General features: G+C 31.7%; 1 protein-coding gene across 3 annotated transcripts in view; it reads left to right on the top strand.

The window, feature by feature from the left end:
* Positions 1-18985, top strand: part of LOC106679008 (forkhead box protein N3) — a 339867-nt gene that overhangs the window by 301678 nt on the left and 19204 nt on the right. For all 3 annotated transcript variants that reach the window (XM_067050827.1, XM_067050826.1, XM_067050825.1), the window contains one exon: positions 10740-10836. In XM_067050827.1, coding sequence (XP_066906928.1) covers positions 10740-10836 — 97 coding nt within the window. The remainder of the gene's footprint in view (positions 1-10739; positions 10837-18985) is intronic.

Below are 18985 nucleotides of genomic sequence, written 5' to 3'. Positions count from 1 at the left end.
AATAATGTTCTTTTATATTTTCTTGTGTTGTTTTTAGTTTTATAAATGTGGAACTCCAAATGTAAATTTTTTTTAACGGTTTTTAACCACCGCCATTTTTTATCCCCCCTGCCTATGCTTGGCATTCATCAGTTTTGATAAATAATTATACATATTTTTCAGTAAAGTAATCAAAAATTGGGGTGAAATAACTAATTTTTTTTTTGGATTGGGATCTTGTACTAAACCGCCCAGATTCTTGCAGAGCACCAGTAGGGAATCACGCCGTATTAAACAAACTGGCTCTCAATAAAAGTCTATTTTAGATAAACAGCTCAAGGGATTTCAAAGATTTGTTATTGATATTCAAGGAAACATTTCGTAAGATACCAGCTGAATTTTATTCGTTCGAAAAGAGAAGTAAACAAACGTGGAACCTTGAATATCATTATGTGGCGCTTCAATTCTATTTATTTAAGACATAGTTTTAAAACTGCATTCACCGTAATAAACGTTTACCTTTAGAAATGTAACGATTCTTTTTCCATTACTTTTTCGTCCTACAAACATATCAGAGAAAAAATAAAATAATGAACTGTAAGAGTAGTAACCTAGGAATTATATCTCCTTGATCATATCTTCTTTGTATTTAATCTTATGTATCTTCTCATTGTATCATTGTTACTTCCAAGAGATAAAACCCAATTCAACTAGATATACATCGATGTATCATTACTTATCGATTATTAATCGACATGTGAAAGCTTGGGTGATTATTGATAAATCATGAAAAGATTATTAGAAATTTGATTTTAATTATATTTTAATCAGAAGGTCCGTGTATCTGTTTTATATATTATTCAAATATTAGTAAGTTCATAAAAGAAAAACAAATTGAACAAAAGAATGTAAAATGTTACGTGTTAAAATAAATAAGGTGACTGTGAGATAATGTGAAGCCATTTTGGAGAGCTGAGGCTTACGTAATGTTCAATATTCCACGTCGAAGGATGTTACTACCACGTGTTCAGGGTTTTTTTTTTTTATAATTTACGTAATTTACAAATGTCCGAGAACAATTTTAAGAACGAATATAGTAATGTTGATCTGGCCTGGCGGGTTCAACAACGTTTAATTTGAATTAATACATGCCTGTTTCATACACATGATGACATCATATCCATTCGTTAATATATGTACACGCATACATAATGATTATATATAAATATATCAGAAAATAAGTTTAAATATCTGTGTTTTCTTTCCAAAAAGTTTAAAACTTCCAAATAGAATATAAACTATTCTATATTTTGCTTGTACAAACGTTTCGGGACAATTGCCTCATACTCCTGAACTTTTGCAATACTAAAATTATGTTATTCTTATCAACGATTTTCGTCTATGTCATATGTGTTATTTAGAATTCTTGTAATCATATTTACCACATGTATGTCATATTTTCAATTTCCATTTAGAATATTATGTCATCTTTACTCTTATAGTTTAAAATTGTTTTATAACTGGATTATTGTCTTTCACTAATGGTGCATTCATTTATTCTATTTCGAAGGTTTTTTTTTTTTCACCTCAACAATTTCAAAAATTAAGTTTAAATATCATTTTCATTGAAACGCATTTCTGGCTCTACCTACCTTATGGACTCCTAAACTGCATAAAATAGCAAATTAAACTGCATTAAAGTATGTGGAAAATTAGTACTACACCTAATATACCTAATTAATTCGATGAAGTAATTCCTCATAAGCCATCGAAAAAAAAAAATTATTTATTTTATTGTACATGTACTATTATATTGTACTACTGTGTTGGGTCTGAACTGAGCACGGAAAAAGTTGCCATGGAAGTAGTCAATTAGTTTGGTAAAGTAACACAATTTTAGGCTTTTCTTTATTCGATATTTATTAAAAGGCAAATATATTCCTTATTTTAATAGAATGATTCATTTTGATTTTTTTAAAAAAAAAAGAAGAAAATATTAGATGAAATGAGATGGTATTGAGAAAAATTATGGCAACATTTTTCACTGATGGTGAGGGAATAATTGAAAAATATCTACCAGTATTTTCATCAACGTATAATCATTTATTTTAAGTTTTTTTCTTAATGAATTATTTCTTTTTTTTATCTATATATATTTATTTAATGTAATTTACAACTGTACAAAATAATAAATATAAGTAAATATGTGGAATGTTTCATGTACACTTGAACATCTTGGGAAGGAAGCACCCATTGGTGGTACTTCATGCATTAATTTAAAGAAGAACGTCCAGTGGCCATCTTCTTAATGAATTATTTAAATTTTAAAACTTAAATTATTTTAATTTTTGTAAAGCCTTTGAAAATATTTTAGTAAAAATCATGGATATTTTAAAATTCAAATACATTCATTACGAAAAAAAACAACTTAAAATGAATTATTATTCGGTTTAGCATACGTTGATAAAAATACTGGCCGATATTTTCCAATTATTCCCTCACCATCAGTGAAAAATGTTGCCATCATTTTCCTCAATACCATCTCATTTCATCTAATATTTTCTTCCCTCATTATAAAAATCAAGCATTCCATTAAAACAAGCGATACGTTTGGCTATTCATAAATATCGAATAAAAAAGTGATAAATCGATTTATTTTCTTTATCGATGGGACTCACTGTTCCGAGGCCGGATTATATAAGACTTTTTCCATTGATAGCCTTTGTCGAATGAAGGCAATTGCTGTGATTATTTCAGCTCAGATCGATTCTTGCTGTCCTATGAATAAATGTTGATAGTTTTATTTCTACTGAGAAAAAAATCATAATGATAAAACCATAGTGTAACACCACTGACGATCACTCCAAATGGAACAACTAAATAGAATGGCTGGAGTGCTCGGAATGAAGACAACTTCAAGGCCCTCCCCTATCGTTCTATTTCCTATTTTTTTCATGCTCAAATAATCCGTGTTTAATAATATGTACAGATTTATATAATACCTCATAATCGATTAAATGTGAGCAGTGCCTGTGCAATCGAAATATTATTAAATAATTTAATCTGTAACTCCCCACAAAAAAATTTAAATATTAGTTATTTTAAACATTTTAGAAATTAAAGTTTTTCTAATTAGTATTTATATTTTTTTTATTTAAAAAAAAAAATCTGGTGACGTGCGTGCATTTCATACGTTTCCAAGCTTTGTGAAACCAGGAAGGCGAAAATTTTTATTATTCTGTTCCTATAAAAATTCGTATTTTAGGGTTTGACAAAATAACGAATGTAAATTTTTTGTTCAAGCCAAAAATACAACAGATAGTGAAACAGTAATAAAATCGGAAAGATAATGCGAAAAATCCTCATGTAAACCCTCTTAGACTATTTTAATTTGTTGAATAAGACCTACCTGATATTAAAGACCTTTCAATTTTACATTGTCATAACGAGTTTAATCAAAATGCCACTTCATATTGGAAGAAGATAGCTGACTGTATAAAGTAAATTGTAGGAAGATAGTAGTTTTGGACTCAGCGGGACCTCAAAACGTGTATTTTCGTTTTAAACTGAAACTCGTAATTTTTTATAATTGCAGTACTTCCCCTTACTATATATTTCAGGACCTAATTACCTAGAAAATGATATTTTCGTATGCTTAAGTGAAGGTAGAAGCAATGATACTGCATCCATTCTATACCAATCCCCAACTGTTTAAAAAGTCGAGCCAAATAAGAGAAGCCCTCATCAAAATATAGATGTGCCGAGAAAATGCTTTTTTGCATGTGTAACCGAAAGTAGAGAAGGAAATATGTAAAAATCAAAAAGTAGATAGCAACCCGAATAGTGAAAAATGTTATCAAAATTGGATCTATTATACTCAATAGTTGAATTTATTATAATACTTAACAGTTGGGTCTATTATATCATAGAGTTATTATTATTATTATTGGCGCGACAGACCATAGAGGTCCAAGGCCTCGCGCGATGCACGTAGGAAATACATCAAGCGTCTCATGACGACGTTTTGGTAGGGTGGGTTCGTCACTCCCACGCCTATTTTTGTGAGTGCCACTCATTGGCTAACGGGCCTCACAAATACTCGGGGGAGGGGGTTGTGAGTGAGTATTGTATAATTATATGCTTGAAAAAATCCCGGATAGGACCAGGGAATCTATCTTGCAACCTTTGGGTTGCCAGACAGGAGCGTTACCACGCTGCTATCGTCTCCCTGCTACCTATTATATTCCAGAGTTGGTCCTGTTATTTCCAAGAGTTGGATCTATTATTTGCAAATTTTCCTTTAGATAAACACTGAACTACACCTTTCCATGGTAGCCAGTAGGTAAGTCAGGGTGCTCCGAGGAGGCAGCCCCTCCGCCCGACTCGGGAAAAGTTGGCTATTACACAGCTTCTTCTTAAAGCCTTAAATACTACAGAAAACAGAAAGAATATAGCTGGACTGGGACGGGGTAATCTCGACGTCAGTCCAGCTGAGACCATTCTAGAGGAGCACAAACTAAGATGGTTTGGACATCTTAGGATTGATCCAGATAGCAGCGCCAGAAAGACAGAAAGAGACCCGCACGGAAAGGAAAAGACCCAAAGGGCTCGCATCTCCTGGAAGGACATTGTAAGGGAGGCATTCAGGATGCGTGGAATGGATTGGAATAGAATAGTCGTTTAAGAGAGAGGCATTTGGGCCAGACTCTATAAACGGAATCCTCACACCACACAGCGGTAGAAGAGGTAATTACTATCATAATGATGATGATGATGATGTCAAACACTGAACCAAATTTGAATAAAAAGTAATATGTGAGTGAAAATTTTCGATTCTGACGACACAACTTTTTTCATTTCCTCTAGGAATACAAAGTGTAGCTTCCCTACTTGAGGTTAAGGAAGCAAAAATTAAGTCTTTTTTCATCGATTTTTTTGTATTTTTTTTTTTTAATATCGATTTTAACTATACTGTATTTATTGACTTATGTGTTTACAGCACAGTCTGAAAAGCTTCTTTAGCTTGATGCTTCCGTGTTTCTATGCACTATATGGTTCCTATATACTAGCATATATATATATATTTCTTTACTTACTCCAACATTTCTAATTTATTTACATAAAATGTGCTTACTAGATTAAAATAAATGGTGCTCATGAGGCCTTGGAAATGAACCGATACAGAAGGCACAGCTTATTCCTTCGTCCTAGAACCGCCTTCGAAAATAGCCCTGGCAGGAAGCTAACCTAGATACCTCTCTGTCTAAAATTAGTTTAATGTCAATTTTCATTCTCGATTTAAAACGTTTCAAGATTATGGCAACACGTCTATTGTTTAAAAACAAATTGCAAAAACAATTATTTTTCTTATACTTCATTTGATTTAGATTGAATGCAATATTATTTGGCAAGGGACTACATGGTAGTTATACAACATAATTTATTTGTCAGGAAAATTCTTAAACAAATAGTTCATTATTAATTATAAATTCGTACTATTCAGAAGTTATTTTTTCATACCAAGTTAAATCATTCAGAGAACAATTGTGCATATGATTCACAAATTATAATAAATATTCCGTTGTATATTCCTAACATCACAATACTTTTTTATTATTCAAACATAAAGGCTTTATTTGGAACATGATTAAAATTAAAATAAATTAATAGTATATTTATTGAGGTGTTAATAGTGGACCGTAGAGTTATTTGAGTCAGAAAAAATACACTAATAATAAATAAATAAAACTTATTAATTTTTGCCGACGTTTCGACCTGAATCTCAGACCTTCATTGGGGTGATTTAAGGGAAAATTCCGTTTAAAGTAAATTTAATCGGAATCTTCGTTTAAATGACCCATACAAGGGCTTGAAATTCAGGTCGAAACGTCGGCAAAAATAAATAAGTTTTGATTATTTGTGGATCTATGCTGACTAAACTCCCCTCACCCCAACCAACATCTCCTCATAATAATATAATTCTAATACATACCTATATATATACAATAATATAGAATTAGTGAACCCTAAGGTTCGATGCCGACGGAACTAATCGATGTCTATATACATCTATTCTGTAACTGTCCAAAGCCAAATTTAATAAAATATTTTGAAGCTGTCTTCTCCCCTACGTTTCGGTTTATCTCTCAGACCAGTGTTTAACGTTTTAGGGATCCGTTCATTACTAAGCTCTACAATCTTACACGCCCATCGTATTCGCCGCAATACTGTCAAGTACATCGTTTGGTACAGTATGATCCCTTAGCACTCATTGCTCCATATTGACACGCACACTTTCAAGTACATCGTTTGGTACAGTATGATCCCTTAGCACTCATTGCTGCATATCGAAACGCATATTGTCAAATACATCGTTTGGTACAGTATGATCCCTTAGCACTCATTGCTGCATATTGACACGCATACTTACGGACGTATGATTAGTGCAGGAAGGCTTCCATGTAGATCGGTGCTACATACAAAATCATGGAACTGATCAGAAGCCTTCTCTGACTTTCCGTAAGTCCACTGATTCATTATTTGCATAATTTTTGGGTGCCGTATACAACTACAGGGTTAGAGGTACCGTATTCTGGATTTCGTGGTTACATTTCTTGGTACAGGCTGTTCCCCTTTAGGAACTTAAACAAATTATTCCAATTTTCTGGCAGTAAGGCTTGACGTTGTTTCCGAAGGCCAAAAGGCGTTCTTCATGATTCCAAACGCGAACAGTGTTTCAGGATATGCTCCATCTTCAGGGTGCATTTACAACTATAACATGTCGGTGAAGTATTTCTTTCAAGAAGGTGCTTGTGTGTTAATCTTGTATGTCCGATCCTGAGTCGGGTTATGATGCATTGTTCCCGGCAATATTCGATAATGGGCGGTAGAGGTTGAGTATCACCAAGTCTTCATTTTATTTGTTTCTGGTACCTTGGAACAAAAACAGTGCCATACTTCCTTGCATTGGGTCAGAACCGATTTATGGTAATCATACAGCGCCAAGTTACAATCAGGCACTGGAAATAGGGTGCATGCTTCTTTGCCAGCTGTGTAAGCCAGTTCGTTTCCCGTTATACCTGCATGACTGGAAACCCACAGGAAATTTACTTTTTTATAATTTTTGATTAAAGCTATGATGGAAAAAACAATCCCTACAGATAACAATGGAGGAGCCATTTACTTCATGTGCTAGCGTATGACAAATAGATTCCATATAACTCGGAGGAAAACACTGAGAATGTGGGGGAAAGACAGTAGCCATAGGTAGAACTACTGAACAACCAACATGATTAAAGTATATTGACCCATCAGTGTAGATACATGTACAGCCCTTGTAGCTAGAGAGAAGACTTAAAAAACATTGCTTGAGTACTTCAAGAGGGTTGGATGATTTATCGATGGATTCTAAGGTGAAATCGAAATTGGCTATTTTGTTTATCCAAGGAGGTAATGGATTGGGGAATGATAAGTATAACTTTGTTTGGGAGCGATAGAAATCGGGTAGGGGAGGAAAGCTGAAGAGGCGACTAGGTAATCTGTACCCCGAAACATCAATGTCTTGGGTCGATTTGAGACGACCTAGAAATTTCAGCAAAATGTAGTGCATGCGTAGTTCTAGTGGCCACTCTTGGGACTCCCAGAGTAAGCTGCTGATAGGACTAGTCCTGAAGGCCTCGGTACCTCTACGGATCAAAGCATGGTGTACTGAGTCTTGTTAAGTATTTTCTTTGAGGCATCCCCATAAACTTCGCAGGCATAATCAATCACCGACCTTATTAAACACCGATATATCATGAGCAGATGGGCCCTGTCACATCCATATGTTAAATTGGAAATTACTTTTAGAACATTACATGTTTTCGATAGCTTGGACAACAGCTTATCCACACGTAATTTCCATGACAACCTAGAATCAAAGATCACCCCAAGGTATCTAATAGAATTCGGGTTGTTTAGGTATTGGTTCCCGAGACATACCGTAAGTGTTTGAGGACATCTCCGGATTCGGCAAAAATGGACTGTGGATGATTTAGACAGGCTGAAACTAAAGCCACAGCTTGCAGCCCATATTTCCAGATTGTTTAATGTTTTATATAATAAGTCCACTGATATTTGGTATAATATGAGTATTAGTGACTTGTTCTGCTCAGAAACTATGTGGTGATATTGATCGATTCGAAAGTCTAGCATCTATCTGCACAGCTGAAAATAAATATATCTAGATTAAAAAAGATTAAGATCAAATACATTTTTTTTATGATAAGCTTATATTTAAATGATTATTAATTTATTTAGGATTGGAAAATTTCAATTCACTATAATTAAACAAATATTGGCAATAAGCATTGCCAAGTTCCTCCTCAGCAGTATATATGGCTGTCCAATTAATTATAGGGCACCCACTTCCACTAATACTATCTTTTTCTGTCTTGCTCCACGAAGTTCCTTTGCCATGACTTATTGGTTGGATCTGAGACTCATCCATACTCATACCCACACCCAACATAAAATACCCAGCCTAAGAATGTTTTCTCAGCTTCATAAATTGGACTATGTCAACATGTTTATATGGACCATATAGTTCCTGATTTCTTTTCTTCTAGGATTCTTCCTCTCTTAAAGCTCTGAAGATTTTGCTGAGTATTTGTCTTTCAAATAATAGGTTTTTCTCTGACCATGCTACTGACTCATAGCTGAGTACTAGCCATACCCGGATCTTGTTTAAGTTAACTTTATTATTGGGAAAAATAAATCTACTTGCTAAGTACTTTGCCTGGGCAAAGAAATATTAGAAGCATTGATTACAGTATTCTAGGAGTTTACCTTGGATGCCACATATGTAAAGACAACTTTCTGGAACTTGTAAGGGCCAATACCAACAAGTCTGCCTTGGTTTCTAATGCAACCAACTACCACATATTCGGTTTTTCTGTTCATTGACAATGAAACCAATTTTCTGGCTACAGTTTTGAAAGCCACCTTTACAGCCTCTCACACAGTCACCATATTAAATTCATCGCAATATCCCGGGAAATGTACAAGTCTGGAAAATATGGTATTTTTTATTTATGGTAAAAATATTCCAAAATCCTAATCAATGGTTAATGTCTCAGTTCTGGGATCGTTTCCTTTGAAATAGTCTGGCTCTTAGAACCTGGTACTTAGAAGTTCCATTATTACTTTATTGAAAGGTCCCCCATCCACCTGACCTGATCCCCAGCCAGGGTGCCTAGCATAGAGAAGTTGGTCCTAGGGTGTGTATGCTGTTGACCTTTGTAGGTGAAGGGTATTTGTAGCATGCTGCATATAGTGTAATATATCAGTGTTAGAATTATTGTTCCTTCAAACTGAGAGCAGTGTCTGTTGTACAATCCTGGAAAATAGCAATTACTGAAGATGTAAACTGAAAATGCTGAACCTGTGTTTCTGGTTCATTTTAAAATTATCTACGTTCTTTAGTGGTTTATTTTTTGCTACAGGCTCCCTCCCCTTATCCATTGATGTTTTATCTCCATGCATATGTTCAATTATTGCTTACTTTAAACAATATCATTTCGCCAATGTCCAAAACATTTTTCTCTAGTTTTAATAATTTAAATTAAACAATTATTTATTCAAATCAATCCCAATTTTTTGCAAATGGTTTTAAATATAATTAAATTTATCCGATATCATGTTCCAGTAACAAATTTTGTGTGTTTGTTTTGAATCATTAGTATTTTATTTTATTATTTATTTATTTACTTTCCATGATTACAGCACATTTCATAGGTCCCCTCATCCTTATACCACTCTCACACCACTGGTTTGGCTCAGTTGATCATGTGTAAACATATTCATAAAATTGGGGGGGGGGAGGGGAAAGGTTGATTAAATTAAATAAGTATCGAGGCTAGATTACTCATTATTAGCATTTTAAAAATAAAAATTGTATTTTTTAAAAACTCAATAATTGAATGTGTTCTTTTTTGTAAAATAATTTTTAAACCAACTAAATTAGCTGTTTTCATTCTAATAGTACCATAAAGTTAATTTTAGTCAAAGGTCTTAATTTTAATGATATTAAAATTCATCTTGTCAAAGGTTCAGCAGTTTTTTTTAATTATCTAATTAATTTGTTTTGAAAATAAATATTATAATTTTTTAAGAAATAATTTGTTGATATTGGAAACTAATTTCCTACTTTTTATTGAATCAATTACAAACTTTGAAAAGAATAAATAAATGCATATCTAATCATTTTTACCAATCCACTGGCATTGATCCTTAATTCTCTTTTTTTTTTCTTTTTTTTTTGTATAATAATAGTCTTCACTTTAATCTTTGACATCACATTTTTGTTAAAAAAAAAAATTATAGCAACAATGAATAATTAAATATGTCATTATTAAGTTTGTTGCTTTTTTGGTTGTTAGGCAACATTTATAAACATTGTTATTTAATTCAAATGCATTTCAATTTTTATTGGAACAGAATGGTTCTCAAGTTCTTTCCACCGAAAAAATTACAGAGACTTTTCATAATAAAGGTAAACTCCAAGTTGCTTATAATGTTTCTAGAGAGTTGTACCAAATATGTTGCCCACTAAACAAATGTGATTTATCACACTTCCTAATATGAGCTTAATTGTGAGAAGAATGGGACAAACTGTGTAATGCAATGAAATCAAATTTTAAAAAACTAAAACTGTTAAAAACTAATGACTGTAATAAATAAAAAAAAATTAGAAATTTTAAATATGATTTTTCTTGTTGAAGGAGGGAGATGGAGCTGTTGAGACTGCTGCGATAGGCAGAGGCGAAGATGACGATCTAACTTCCCTCACTTGGCTCCAAGACAAGAACCTCTTAAAAGGTAGTTTTTATTTAATTTTTATGTATAAGTTATGTAGATAGATATATTTTCTATCTGTGGTGGGGTAGGGAAGTAAGATGGCTTAGTGGTTATCCTATTTAACTTCCACTTCAAATCATGGCTCAGCATACTAATTTTTTCTAGGCAGAAAATAAAAGGGCTGACAGAATTGATAGAAGTTTCTAGGTCCAGTAAACAATAAAATGTTGGAAAAATTTAGGTAGTTGGGGCTTAATACAGACTAAATTGTTTCTTGGGAATATAATAAAATTTAGAATCAGGTAATCTATACATGTGCGTTAAATTTAACCCTTCATGTGGTTTTAAGTATTTTTATTTAATATTACATGTTATTGAATTATGTCGATTTTTTTTTCTTGTTAACTATACATTTCATTTATGTGGTCATAAAAAAAAAATCAAATCCCTTTTTGAAGGACATAATTACTTCAAGCTCAGGCCATCCATAATTTGAACATATGGACCCGCAATGGAAAGCATTTATATGTTATATGTTTAGTTACAATGCAGAATTACTCCATTAACAAAACTGGAAAGGATAAAATGTTTGTAACAGAAATTTAAACTTACTAAACATACATGCAAATGTGACTAGACTGAATGCACATATGACAATGGCAATACCATATGACTGCAGACTAATTTAGATAAAGACAGAATAATGACGTTAACGTTGTTGAATTATTTCATAAAACAAATATTTAAATGGACAGTAGTCTGCTGATCAATTATGTTTTTTTTTTAACATTTAACATGGGCTAAATGTATTAGTAACTTCATTCATTATATTCTTTCAGTTATTTTCCAAAAAAAAAAAAAAAAAAAAAAAAAAAAAAACTGATATCTTATAAAAAGTAATGAATATCAAGTCAATTGAATTAAATAAATACATATTACATTACTAACAGGCTTCATACCAAAATATATTTCATTTCTTATTTTTTGTACCATTCAACTGTTTTGTTTAAATCAACAAAGTGCATTAAAATTTTATGTTTGCCTAAATTAATTGTTTCGAAAAGAATATTTTCCTAAATAACAATGGTTTTAACACACCTTGGACCCACTTTCTTATTATATTTTTAAATTCCTTTAAGTGATCCGTTTCATTTATCTTTATAGAAAAAACATTTATTGGCATTTCAGTACAATTTTACTTTTTTACTTCAAATCAGGAAAGATAATTCTGTAATTTTAAAATAAATTACAAAAGACCCTTAGTCCCGATGTTGATTAATAGTGATAGTCTAGCAGTGAAATAACTCTTATAATTGAGTGTACTTGTTAATATAAATGAAAAAATGTTTACATATTTTTATATATTAACATAGTTTACTTACATTTTCAGAAAAACCAAGATCTGTAAGTACACCAGTCTCTGTACAAATATATTATACCAACACTTGGGAATTCACAGTTCAAATTATTTTCATTAATGTTAATTTTGAATCAAGTTTTTTGGGATACCACCCAACACCTTTGTATATTCTCCCCCAGGGATACAGGAAGACCACATTAACTGTTATTCTTTCAATAGGTTATCTTATGCTGTTGCATTATTATTATTATTACCTGAATTTTATTTGAAATTATTCTTATAATTATTTCTAATTAAATTAACCATAGTCAATTCCAACCAATAGTTCATAACTAATGGTAAAAAAAAACAAATACATCTGTAAGCACTCGGTAATTACAATCGATATAAATGTAGCACAGTCCGAAATCGAATTATGTTGCGTGAATGCTTCTTGTAACTCCTACTAAAGCTTGAGGTATACCACTGACATAAAATTTTGAATAGAATGGGTTTCGCTTCGGTATAGCCTTGGAATATGTCCATTCCTGATCACACATTCCATTATAAATTTTGCGGAGCACTTTCCCATTGAAACTCATTAGGACTTGTTTGTGGGATTGATGCGATTAGTGGAAAAAGGGTTTGTACAAGAGCCCGATGGAAAAGAGTAAGTTATTTCAACCCAATTTTTTATTACTTTAATGAAAACTATGTATAATTACTAGTCAAAATTGATGAGTTTGGCAAATATAGTTAGAGTGAATAAAAAAATGGAGGCTGTTTCAAAACGTCAAAAAAATAATTTTTCATTCGGAGCTCTATATCTTTAAAACTACCAACAACACTAGAAAATCTAAGAGAACATCATTTTAATTAAAGTAAATATGCTAAAATATGAGCTTTAACAGAGCTGTTTGCGTTGAATATTTTCCGAAATACATTTTTTTTAAACGCAACATTTCATAAAAAAGTACTGAAAAATAAATATTTGATGAATTTATTTTAGGTAATCTATATCTCAGGAATAATTAGATGTAAGATGTCTGTAGGCACTCAAATTAAAGCTTGCTTCATGTGCTATAAAGTAGCTCAAGTCGTTTATCTTCAAAGGAGTAGTAATTTTCATGATATTTGGTAAAATAAATTGATTTCTAGTTATTTGGATAAAATTTCGTATGCAAATAAAATCAAAACTACAGCTCCAAAGAAGATATATGTCATAAGCTATTTGATAGTACATTAAACTATCTTTAATTTCAGTGCTGGCAGACATCTGTCTAATGGTTCCTAAAATAAAGTTTTTCATAAATAAAAAAGGATTTTATTTTTTTATTGGGAGTCACATATCTTTAAATTACCTACAAAACGAGAAAACTTTACAAAACAGCATTTAAAGTAGAGCATATTTACTAGAATATGACCCCTAACAGAGCTTTTTACGTCCAATAGTTACCGAGATGCTGATGCTTCACTTTCTTAGTTCATCCAATTCAAATTTTGATTGATCGGCTTTCAAAATTTTCTCGATAATCCATCATTGTTACTCTTACATGATCAATTTGAATGTCCATTTTTGGATTACTGTTATTTCGACTGACCATGAGAGATCCCTTAAGCTCAGGTGATAGTCATTGTTTTCGCTACCAGTTACCTCGTGTAACTACGATATTTGCCGTCATGCCAGTACTTGTTACTTTCATGATTTACTTGATAGTTGGTAGTACTAACATTTATTTATTATCACTTTAACCCAAGATTGTCCGACTTACGGCCCGCGAGAGCTTATTAGAAAAAAAAAAACTTTGTAACGCCTTGCTTTTGAAAGAAAGTTTATAATTTAATATAAATTAACTTATACCAAATATGCTGATTTATAAGTCAGTTAAAATTATATAGTGATTTATAGTCCTCAAGTTAACCGTCTTAATTGCGAAATTTAGAACTAAAAACGTCGTGAATGTTCGGAAGCACGTATCAAAGCGAAAGTGTGTTTTTTTCCATGAAGTTTATGATGTCTCTTTACTTTATCTTATGAGGTAGCTTTCAACAGAACTAGAGGTGGATATTCGTTCGTTGTTGGACGCATATATCGGGCACAATGCTCACATTAAATATATTTTAATTGTCGTTGCAATGTTAGTATCGATATATTTTTTCTTTATATTTTCATTATTTATGTATAACAAATACTTGGCCGCTATAAAGAAATGTTACTACTTTTGGTTTTATTTGTAAACTTACCTACATATTTATCTTATTGGTACTATGAAGTTTAAAGTTTAAAGCATATAATTATTATATGGCCCATAACCTCGTTCAAGTTTTTAATTTTGGCCCTCAAGGCTTTGCAAGTTGGACAACCCTGTTATAACCTCATAACACTAACCTTATTTACATATCTTATAGAATTATACGTTTCCTATTTTTTTTCATCTTTGGTGACAGTTGTTATTCATCATTAGTTTTTATTATGTATTTATCAAGTTAAAGTGATAGCGAGGTCAGGTATCTGCGTTTAGACAACTAATGTCCCATATTGTACGACAGACAGAACCGTTGCTAGAAGGTGGCAAATCTGACCCCTACAAGCGCGCAGGGGTCGCGAAGAGGGCGCGAAATTAACCATGCAACTATTTTCAAATTGAGGTTTAGCTTTTCCTTGATAATAACAATGTATTTATATTAAAACAATTTTACAGAAATTCTAAATCACTTTCCAGAATCTCCGGTATTTGAGGGCGCAGATTTACCAAATTCACCAAGGGCACACAGAAAGGCCTAGCTATGGCCCTGGCGACAGATATCTGTCCAGTGTAGAAATTTGTAGTTCCTGAACGAACTAGTTCAAATGAACTATTCGCAAAAAGGAACTACTTAGTTCAGTCGGTCTTTTTGTGGCGTGTAGTTCCGTTTGCTTGTGAATCAAATTGAAATTATCGAACTATTAAGCTACGATGATTCATCGTGAAAACATTGAGTAAAACTTTTGATAATGTTCATAGTGATATCAAAATTTATTTACTTTCTGATTTTTACGCTTCGGGAAATTAATCTACCTTCTTACTATCATTTCTTTATTCAATCAATTTTACATTTGTGCAATAACTTTGCCAATAATTTTTTAAAGATATATTGTTTAAATAAATTAATCAGTATCCAGGTTAATTCTCAACACTTTTTATTATATCATCTACAATCCAACGTTTCGGCCAATTCGGTCACCCTCAAGGACAATCTTAAATATAAATTTACACTACGCATACAAATATTTAAAACCTTTTTGCTGGCTATTCTGCCTAGGTCATTAATATCAGTCAAATGAACCTATTTTGTCACAATTACATTCATTTTTAAAACTTTTAATTATTGGTCAACTAAACATTACCACTGTCTTATCAACACACTATTTTTATTACAAAGTTTTATTCTTATAATAAAGTTCTGAATTATAACCGATAAAATAACAGCCTGGCGAAAAATAAAAGTAACTTCAAATGAACAATGATTTCGAGTAAACAATTTTATGTAACATTATAAGTCAAAGGATATATAAAATTTATCCAATTAAATGTTTTTTAAGTAATAATAATAAATGGGAGTGGGTAGCTTAGTAGATAATTATTATCTGTTACCTGTAGCCGTTTAGTCAGTCCTGTGGGTTTGGGAGCCTTCCGGGGTTCACCCAGTCCCGTAAAGTGGGTACCCATAATTGGGTAAAAATTTGATTCTGACCAAATCACCTCCTTGTACAACCGTTGGTCTAGTAGGTACTTCCTTACTGAGTAGTGCACCCCTAACCCTATAGTGGTAAAGATTTAATTTAATAATAGTAAATAAAGTTTCAGCCTTGTGTTACAAAATCAATTTACTCCCTTATATTTTTTTTTCAGGCTCATATTTGCCCATTATGATTGAGTTAATCCAGGCTGATACGCCAAAAAAACAGCCATCTTAACTTGATAGTTCATTTGGAAATTCGGGGCCTCAAAGGATCACTCAATGAAAAATGAACTATCTAGTTCAAATAAACTGCCTAAGTCAAATGAACTGGATAGTTCATTAGAATCATTACAATGAACGAACTACCAAAGAACTATTTCCCGAAAAGAACTACTTAGCCCATCTCTTGTCTGGTGGAAATGGGCCTTAAGCATTGTAAAATTTGGTTGGTTTATGATTTTTCGCTTAATATCTCTTTATTCTAAACAGATCATATTTTTATTTACCTTGAAGTATTTTAATAAGATATAATTGGTTAAAAAGAAATAGTTTTTGTAAAGTCAATAGAATATTGATGTCATTTGTATTTTATCTGAACAACCTCTAAATATCCTATTTTAAGCTCATCAAAAATTCATCTAATAGAATCTTTATATTCTTTAATAATTTTCATAAGTAATTATCAAAGATATTTTTATATTATGGTTAAATTGAGAAACATTTTTCGGTGGAGTTGTGGAAGTTTCCACTTTTACATTTCATGGTCACAAACTTTCACTCGAGAGCTTGGCACTACTGTTTGCAGAGGATACGTGTTTAATGTGTGGTGTCGCCCATGAAAACTGTTCAGGGCGAATTTTACATCAAGAGTAAATATTTTAAAAGTAATCCCAATTCATAAAATTAAATTAAGCATTATAATCTTAATTATTTTCTTGTTCAATGTATACTTTCGTCAAGTAAAACTTTGTATCAACTTTATTTATCTCTTTCCTATTATTTAAATTTTGTTCGAATCTTGGAGTTTTTGTTTACTAAAAAAAAATAAATAATACTTATTCGATATGATTTTCGGAAAACTAGATCATAACGTTCTCGGTCCTCCATATTATAAACAATAGATGGTCTGTTGTTTTATTGTGTTTGTTTACACAGAAATTAACCTCGTCAATAGCTCATTAATTCTCAGTCTTGGACTTGATTTAAGATGAAAGACATGTTTTAAATACCTAGCATTAATGCGTTTTAATTGTTAAAAAAAAAATCTTTAAAAAAAAACAATTTATTTTTGTACAGTTTCATCAATAAGGTAATTTTTTTAATGCCACAGTAATTTATTTTACTTCCAATTCTATTGAAGGATTTTTTTTTATATCTAGTTTTAACCAAAGTTATCATCTATTAGTAATTACAATTTATTAGTACTATAATAGTTTTGTCTTCTAGTTTGTGTGTTTATAAATTTGTTAATAGTTTTAACTGATTCATTTGAAGGCTTGTAAAAAGTGTTGATTACATTTGTTTGCTGACTCGATTTTGAATTGTCAAATTATTGTTTGTATGGTGAATATTTTTTCTTAATGATTGATAATATTAATTCATGTTAGATCTTTTTTTTTGAAGTAACAATTAAATTTATATTATTTCAAGAGTAATGTATTAATTTTTAGTGTGTCCTACTGTGTACTAGATTAAGAAAGAATAAACATCAACTATGAAATAAATTTGGGAGTGGGTAGGTCATTGGTAAGGCACTATGCCACTAAATTCAAGGACTGTGGTTTGAATCTGGCAGTGGCAGATAATTATTTTCAGTTTCGCTGTAGCTGTAAGTCAGCCCTGTGGGTCCAGGAGCACTCCAGGGTCCATCCAGCCTTAAAAAGTGGATACACTTAATTGAGTAAAAATTTGGCAGTTGAACGTGATTCTGACCTATTCATCTCCTTGTACAACTGTTGGTCTAGTTACAATACTTCCTTAGAAAGTACTGCACTCCTTACTGTTCATGAGTTATAGTGCTACAGATTTAATTTTATGAAATAAATTTCACATTTTTTAAAAATTTGACATTACATAAATAAAATATGTTTTTATTTTCCATCTAAAAAATATATTTATTCAGTCTATTGATTTATTTCTAATGGTTGTAATTTCAGATTAGTAGCAAATTTTTTTTATCCTTTTTTTTACATTTAAACCTACAACTGATTAGTTAAACTTTGCATCAGTTTGAAACATACAAGTAGTCATTCATTTTTAAAAAGGGATTTTTTATATAATTACATTTATGTAAATAAAATTAACAAATCCAGAAGGGTAACTGCTTAACGTACCGGTTCCTGATAAGGGTCCATGAAATATAAAAATTAAATTAATGATACACATTACAAACATATTTATAGTTTAAGGGTCAGTTTATTCCGGACTCTCTTCCTCTTGAGGGTATTTCATCATACATCCCTAACCTGGCACCCTCTCAAACCAAGATTATGCTCAGGGTTCTTAAAAAGTCTATCTATTATCTTGTAGTTTACTTTAATAATATGTAGATCTGAAATGCAATAATTATCATAAGATTCAATTAAGTTGGAATGAAATTACTTTAAATGACAATTTTTTTGGTTTAATGCACTTTTTAGTATTCAATGTCTGTAATAAGAGTTTTGCTGTTTTGGAGTTCGAATCCGGCTGTTGCAGATCATTATTTTTTTGTTTTACTGTAGCAGTGTGGGTTCAAGGAGCCCTCCAGGGCCCACCCAGCCTTAAAAAGTGGGTGCCCTTAATTGGGTAAAAACATGTGGATCGAGCATGATTTTGTCCAAATCACCTCCTTGCACAACCATTGGTCTTTTAAAAGTACTTTCTTATAAAGCACTACATCCCTAACCCTTCATGGGTTGCAGCAGTACAGTTTTAATTTAATATGGGTTGCCGAGAGAATACTTACTTTATGTACAGAAATTATGTTTTCAGTTATTAATATTTAACCAGATGTCTTGTTGTACGAGTATCATATCGCTACAAAAAGTTTAAATAACTATAGTTGAAGTGTATGAATACTGAATAAACAATGGTAAGCATGACAAAGATATAACAAAAAAGTTTGAT

Source organism: Halyomorpha halys, unplaced genomic scaffold (genome assembly GCF_000696795.3).
Source record: "Halyomorpha halys isolate HHAL.00 unplaced genomic scaffold, Hhal_1.1 Scaffold172.1, whole genome shotgun sequence".
NCBI lineage: Eukaryota > Metazoa > Arthropoda > Insecta > Hemiptera > Pentatomidae > Halyomorpha > Halyomorpha halys.
The sequence above is the reverse complement of the archived record's forward strand: the minus strand, read 5'-3'. Positions and strand labels throughout refer to the sequence as shown.